Below are 7,573 nucleotides of genomic sequence, written 5' to 3'. Positions count from 1 at the left end.
CTTTCTTTCTTTCTTTCTTTCTTTCTTTCTTTCTTTCTTTCTTTCTTCCTCTCCATTGGAAAAAAATATAGCTTGCTGCATATTATTAAGTCTAGGGCTATTGATTGCTTCATTTCATGTTTTTCTGTTGGTAAGTTGCTTAATCTCTACATGCCTCAGGCAGCTTCCAATGATTGATCTGTCAAGTTACAGATGGTTGTGACATGCTTTGGTGGACGGAGTTCCCACCCTGTGCTGAGGAAATCATAGATCCCTCTCTATCCATGTATACAAATAGTGAGGAACTATCCTTTTCAATTTGATTTTCAAAAGTACGATTTTGTGCTGAGCACTATGCTATGCTCTGGAGGAAGGCAAAAAAGTCAGTGGTCAGGGTCACTGTCTTTGTGAAATTGCCAATCAAAAGCCTATACTATAGTCGGAGGTGTGGGGAGGGAGGGCATCAAACAGATGAAAAACTGTAATATGAAACAACCAGTTGATTACATGGGAAAGCTGCAAGAAAATTGCTAATGCAAGATATATTTTCTAACTTGGGACACACGTAAAAGAGGAAAAAGTCAAAGAAGGCTTCTCAGAGTGGGGCAATCCAGACTTAAGAAATAGTGTAAGTAGGAAATTATGCACCTTGATCAGCACATGGAAAATATTTAATTAGGGTACGTTGTGGGGAGTAAATACAAGCGAGAGCTGCAAAGCAAGGTGGCATCAGATAGTTTAGGGTCTTAAAGGGTCTGTATTTATTTAGTAGGCAACAGAGAGTCACCGAAGGATTTTGAGCATAATTAATACGTGTGCCAAAGTAGATTGGAATGGGGAGAGAAGAAAGACAGAAAGCTGAATTTTTTTTAGCTGATTTTTAAGTGATGTAAAAATAATGATGGAAGCCATACCTAGGGAGGGATGAGCAGAGCTTTGTACCACTGTATATACTTTAGAAGGTAGGACAGCAACTCTGGGGATGCTTGCTCCTCTGTCTGCCCTATTCACATGGTGGCAGCAGCAATCATCTCCTCTCAGGCGTGCTTCCCGCTCTTGGGTAGCAGCACGTTAGGTGAGCCTACCCAGCCTACCCCTCACTGCAGCTGCTGCTGCTGCTTGCCCAGCTAATTAGAACTCTGAAAATGATCACCGAGACCACTGAGAAGTCATCCATGTCCTACCGTGGCTAAGAGGGACTGAAGTTCGATTTCTAAGGTTTGGAGGGTGCGTTTCATTTCGGTCAGTTCACTCCGCGCTGATGTCGTGGCGCCAACATCATCCGAGATCTGCTGCTGCAGAGATGCACTCTGAAACACCACGGAAGAGACAGTCAAGTCTTAGTTCTGTGGCTATTATTGGAGCGCCAGATACATAAAAAACAAAAACAAAACCAAAAACAAACAAAAAAAAAACAACCCCAAATAGATCAACCTTTTCATTGAACCAGGCTTCAGCATCCCTGCGGTTCTGCTCAGCCAGGTCCTCGTACTCAGCCCTCATGTTGTTCAGCAGAAGGGTCAGATCCACCCCTGGGGCAGCGTTCATCTCCACATTCACGTTTCCACCAGCAGCGCACTGGAGAGCTTGCATCTCCTAGGAACAGAAAGGCATTTCTTTCAGATATGAAGACAAAGTGAAGCACTTGGGTGGTGTAAAGGGACAGCTAAGTGGCCCAGTGCTGCGCTTGGAGTCAGGAAGCCCTGAGTTCAAATTCTGCCTCAGACACTAGCTGTGTGACCCTCGGCAAGTCACTTAATCCTGTCTGCCTCAGTTTCTTCATCTGTAAAATAAGCTGGAGAAGGAAATGAAAAACCACTCTAGTATTACTTTGCTAAGAAAACCCCAAATGGACTCAGAAAGAGTCTGACGTGATTGAAACAACTGAAAAGGTGGTGTATATATATGGCATGCTGGCCTTGGAGTCAAGAAGATCTGAGTTCAAATCCTGCCTCGGACACTTTCAGTGTGACCCTGGGAAAATTACTTAAACTTTCTGTGCCTCAGTTTCCTTATCTATAAAATTGGCATACCAATAGCACCTATCTCCTGAGATTGTCAGGAAGATCAAATAAAATAATATATACAAAACACTTTGCATAATTTAAAGCACTATACACATATTTATCATCATCGTTATTGTTATTACTTGATCAAATTCACACTGCTCAATAGAATGAGAGCCAGAACTAGAACCCAAGTCTCCCAACTCCCAACTTCCCTGCTCTTTTCTAGATGTTATAGTTATTCTCCATAGCTCCACTATACTTATTCTGTGCAGAGTTGTATCCTTCAGAGTCCTTTGTCATTAGAAAACCCATTAAGATATTCCAATGCCATTATCATGCCTTCCCTTAATTTCCTTGTATCCAGGTTAAATATGCCTCATTCCTTCAACCATGCTTTACCTTATTCAGTGACTAGTGCTGATATAAATGAGATAATATTTATGAAGCATTTTGCAAATATTAAAACACTATATAAATGCTACCTATTATTATGACATACTTTTAACCTCACTAAAGCTCAAATTTAAGAAATCTCTGCATTGTTGGGGTTTGGAATATGAACAGCTCTGAAATAAATTGGTCATAAATTATACAAATTAATTTTTTCCAGAATATAACTTCTTAAAGAAGTCATCAATTAGATTTCCTTGCAAAAAGAGACTGAAATTTATTCCCCAGCTAGAACCTAAATTCATTTTAAGCTATTCACCACTTGCATGCAATTGGGTCACACTAATTAGGATGAAGGATGTGGGATTTGCAGAACAGATGGGGAAGACATCATTATGAAAAGAAATTAACGGTAACTGAAGGTGTTAGAAATAACACCAGTAATAGTAATGTCTTCAACCAGACCTAGAGCATGACTAAAAATGAGACTGATTCGTTAATTGACATGAAGGCTATTTCAAAAGGAGTTTCCAAAAAGTTTGGAGTAATGGTGGCATTATTGGAATAAATGTGAAGTATCTCAGGGTCCACATATGGGCCACAGGTAGCTAGGTTGCACAGTAGATAGAATACTGGGTCTGGTGTCAGGAATGCCTGAGTTCAAATCCAGCCTCAGACACATATTAGCTATGTGACCCTGGACAAGTTACTTAACCCTGTTTGTCTTTGTTTTCTCATCTGTAAAATGATCTGGAGAAGGAAATGGCAAACCATTCCAGTATCTCTGCCAAGAAAACCCCAAATGGGGTCAACAAGAGTTGGACACTACTGAAATGACTGTAAAACAACAATCTCAGGGGGGCTGTTTAGAATAACATCACACCTTTGAATTGAATGCAATATTACATTTATTTTAATTTCCCAAAGCACCCAGTGTGATCCAGGAATTCATGTTGAATGTTTTGGTAAGTTTATTCTTTCCATGACTGATAGTTTGCTGGATGAGAGCACAGTGCTGATAAGACTAAGATTAAAGGTCTAACCCACATGTAGGTTATTCATTTTCGTTCTCTCAATCAAAGTTCTGAACTGCAAGCTAGAACTATTGCTCTCCTTGTGGAAAGTAGGAACCCCTGGTTGCATGAGGGACTAGGTGAAAAAAACATTGACCCATCCCCTGAATAGGATCATAGTATCTTAGACTTAGAGCTAGAACAGATCCTGCCCTCTTTCTTCACAGATGAAGAAACCGAAAGCCCAGAGAGGGGAAGTTAATTGGCCAAGTTCACACAAGTGGTAAGTGGTAGTGAAGGAAAAGAGAATGGGAAAATGGGGATCTGAACACAGGTCCTCACAATTTTAAATCCTGTGCTTTTTCACTGTACTATAATGTTTCCCCAAACCATTACCAGTTTATGCCCTAAGGACAATGGGTCAGTAGCATTGCCATAACATCAGAAAGCTACTTCACACTATATTTCACTATAAGTAGCCTGTCTTTTAGAGGGAGAAGGTAGTTAGGAAACTGAATTCCTACCTCTTTATGGTTTTTTTTGAGGTAAGTCAGCTCCTCGTTTAGAGTTTCATATTGAATCTCCAGGTCCGTTCGGCATAGGGTCAGCTCATCCAGGACTCTTCGCAGCCCATTAACATCAGCTTCAACATTTTGATGAAAAGCCAGCTCACTTTCAAACCTTAATAAGTATTAAAGAATTTGTGTTACATTGGGATGGATTGGAGAAACTCTTAACCACAAAGGAAAGGGCATCCAATGCTGGCGTCCTGTACATTCAGTAGCCTTATCCTGACATTTCCAGCTATAGGAGCTTTCATAAAGGTGAATGTACTGCATTGGGGTTTTAAGTTGTCTCTTTTCCCCAAAGCCAATGAACATGATTGGCTGTTTACCACAGATTGCACTTCCAAAATAATGCCTGACACGCATTCCCTCCTCACCTTTGCTTCTTATAGGATCATAGATTTTGAGTTGGTGAGTACCTTAGACAGCACCGAGTCCAACCCCCTTATTTGTACAGATGAGGAAACTGAAGTTCCAACAGGTTAAGTGGCTTTCCTTTAGATTATGATCTCCTTGAGGGCTGGTTCTATCTTTTGCCTCTTTTTGTATCCTCAGCATTTAACATAGTACCTGGCACACAGTAGGTGCTTAATAAATGTTTATTGATTTCTTGCGGTCACACAGCTATTGTCTGAGGCATGATTTGAACTCAGTTCTTCCTGACTCCAAGTCTAGCACCCTATCCACTATAGGAGACCACCCAGTTAGTGACCCTAGATGCATGCAAGGCTCAGCTCATATTCCATCTCCTACATGAAATCTTTTCTTCCTCCCCTCTCCCTCTAAATAGCTAGTGTTCCCATTTGCTTTTTGTACTAATTCTATGTTGGCTTCAAGTTTTTTTTTTAACCTTAGATATTGTCATCTTATCCAACTCCCTCATTTTGCCTTTGGGGAAACTAAAACCCAGAGAGGGAAGGCAACTTTCCCTAAGGTCAAGCAGCTATTAAGTGGCAGAGTCAGAATTTGAACACAGATCTTCTAAACCTAGGACTCTTCACACCACACCTCACAAATGGTATTAGCTAGTATCATCTACCCCAGGACAGCACAAAGGATAGAGCACTGGGTTTGGAACCAGAAAGACTTATCTTCTTGAGTTCCAATCCAACCTCAGACATTTACTAGTTCTGTGACCCTCCTGGGCAAGTCACTTAATGCTGCCTTAGTTTCTTAATCTGCAAAATGAACTAGAGAAGGAAATGGAAAACCACTCCAGTATCTTTGCCAAGAAAATCCCAAATGGGGTCACAGAGAGCCAGATACAATTGGAAACAGGACACAACAATATCCTCTTCCTCATTTCTGTGATTGACTCCAAATGACTTTTTGGCTATTTCCTAAAATCACGTATGATCTCAAAAGATGAAGATTTGTCCTTGAGATTGCTCAAAGGGTATGTTAGTACTCTCTCCCATAAACATTTTATGCTTATTTATCTGTGTATATGTCTTATCCTCCCATTAGAATGTAAACTCCTTGAGGGCAGGGACTATTTTTCCATTTATCTTTGGATCACTAGTGCCTGGCACATGGTAGTCACCTAACAAATACTTTTCGGGTTGGGTTGGATTTTATTTTTATATTTATCTTATTTTTTGAAATGAGAGTTGGACTTCATGGTTCCTAAGGCGAACCTATGGCCCTATGATCCTATGAGTATACCATGAGTATCCTTATTTTATATACATTGCAAATTTTAACTTTTGTAAAATTTGGGAATAATGCAGCCAGAAATATTTAATGAAAGGATCAGCAAGGTGATTAACTTTGATGGTTTCGGTTACTCCTGGATATCTTTTCCCCACACTTACTTCAGTCTGAAGTCATCAGCAGTGAGCTTGGCATTATCAATCTGTAGGATAGCACTGGCATTGCTGGTAGTTGAAGCAATGATCTAGGAAATAGGAAGGTTGACAATATTCTGACAATGTTGTTGCATGGGTAATTATCGAAAATTCTATAGTTTTTCCCTTTCTTGAATTGAAAATGGAAGGACTTCACTTCTCTCATGGAGTACTCAGGTTCATATCAATGTGGACATTCCTTCTATTGGTGCAAATGCCAGCCCATCTAGGCCTTCTAATCCTGTAAAATCTCTTCCATTCATGTGTTAAAATGATGAAAATAATCATCAAAATTAGAATAAAGGTATATGATCACTAGGAAACATTTTCATGATGGATTAATCAGTTCAAGTTGATGACAACCAGTTATGTTTGTTGTTATATCAAAGTTTCCTCATTTGTTTTTAAACTTTAGTAAGGGCATTAAGGGAGCTTAGATGGTACGATGGACAGGTTGCCGTGTCTGTTGTCAGGAAGATTCATCTTCGTGAGTTCAAATCTAGCCTCAGAAACTTGCTAGCTGTATAACCTTGGGCAAGTCACTTAATCTTGTTTTCCCTATTTCTTCATCTATAAAATGAACTGAAGAAAGAAATGGCAAACCATTCCAGTATCTTTGTCAAGAAAACTCCAAATGGAGTCACAAAGAGGCAGACACAATGGGAAAACAACCAAACAATAAAGGGAATTAACTTTTTTTTAGAACCCTGCCTCCCAAAATACCTTTCTGGCTAGATTCTATGACTTTGTTTTGAAATAAAGGGTAACAGGATTATTGATCTAGAGTTGGAAATCAACTCAATTGAATTCAACAGGCATTTATTATTGTATTAATTGGAAAGGAAGTTATAGCTTACACTTACATGGAGCTTTGAAGTTTGCAAAACATTGTATATATATACATATTATATATATATATATATATATATATAAAATTGCATTTGATCCAAAAAATAATGCTCCCTGGTAAGTCCTATTATTATCCCCCCCCCACATTTTTTTTTTTACACAGACAAGGAAACCGAGTTCTAAAGAAATTAAATGACTTTCCCAAGGTAACAGTAGTAATGTCCAAGGCTGGATTCCAATTCCAATTCCCTGATTCTAGGTCCAGTAATGTCTCCACTCACTGCACCAAGCTGTCTCCATTTGGTCATATTTAAAGATGGGGAATGTGAGACCTTGAGAAGTTAAGTATAGAGCTGGGATTTGAATCCAAAGTCCTCTGAGTCCAAATTCATCACTCTTTTCATTACAATAGGGTCTCATAAAAATAACTCCAAATTATTTTCTTACCTGATTCTTAAGATCTTCAATTATTGGTAAGTATCGGCTATAGTCGTGATCAAGACCACGGCAAGATCCAGGACCAAATTTCTCATACCACCCCTTGATCTTCTCCTCCAGATCAGCATTTGCCTCTTCCAGAGCACGCACATTATCCAGGTAAGAAGCCAGGCGGTCATTAAGGTTCTGCATGGTCACCTTTTCATTGCCAGAGAGAAGCCCTCCTTCACTACCCACAAAGCTAGCACAGGAAATGCTACTATTTCCTCCAGTGGAGCTGCTCCCAAAAGCACAAGAGAAGCCACTTCCAATGCCAGGCACCCCACATGCATTTCCACTCCCAAAGACTGACCCTCCACTAGAGAGCCTGACAGAACCTGTTGTGGGCCGGGAGCAAGATCTCCTGGTACCACTGGAAAGACAAAGAGACATGGCTGATGGAGTGCGTGTGCAGAGCCTTCTTGTGTAGTCAAGGAGTCCAA

The 7,573-nt window shown here is 40.0% G+C and overlaps 1 protein-coding gene across 1 annotated transcript in view; it reads right to left on the bottom strand.

The window, feature by feature from the left end:
* KRT25 (keratin 25) overlaps positions 1-7,573 on the bottom strand; it is a 14,475-nt gene extending 6,902 nt beyond the window's left edge. Inside the window, exons 1-5 of the mRNA XM_027873294.1 lie at positions 7,101-7,573; positions 5,772-5,854; positions 3,916-4,072; positions 1,414-1,575; positions 1,164-1,289 (exon numbers count right to left, since the gene is read on the bottom strand). Of these exons, the coding sequence (XP_027729095.1) occupies positions 1,164-1,289; positions 1,414-1,575; positions 3,916-4,072; positions 5,772-5,854; positions 7,101-7,523 (951 nt within the window). The 5' untranslated portion in view covers positions 7,524-7,573. The remainder of the gene's footprint in view (positions 1-1,163; positions 1,290-1,413; positions 1,576-3,915; positions 4,073-5,771; positions 5,855-7,100) is intronic.

Source organism: Vombatus ursinus, unplaced genomic scaffold (genome assembly GCF_900497805.2).
Source record: "Vombatus ursinus unplaced genomic scaffold, bare-nosed wombat genome assembly UNPS02014801.1, whole genome shotgun sequence".
NCBI classification, from domain to species: Eukaryota; Metazoa; Chordata; class Mammalia; order Diprotodontia; family Vombatidae; genus Vombatus; species Vombatus ursinus.
Note: the sequence above shows the minus strand (reverse complement) of the source record. Positions and strands in the feature narration are given on the sequence as shown.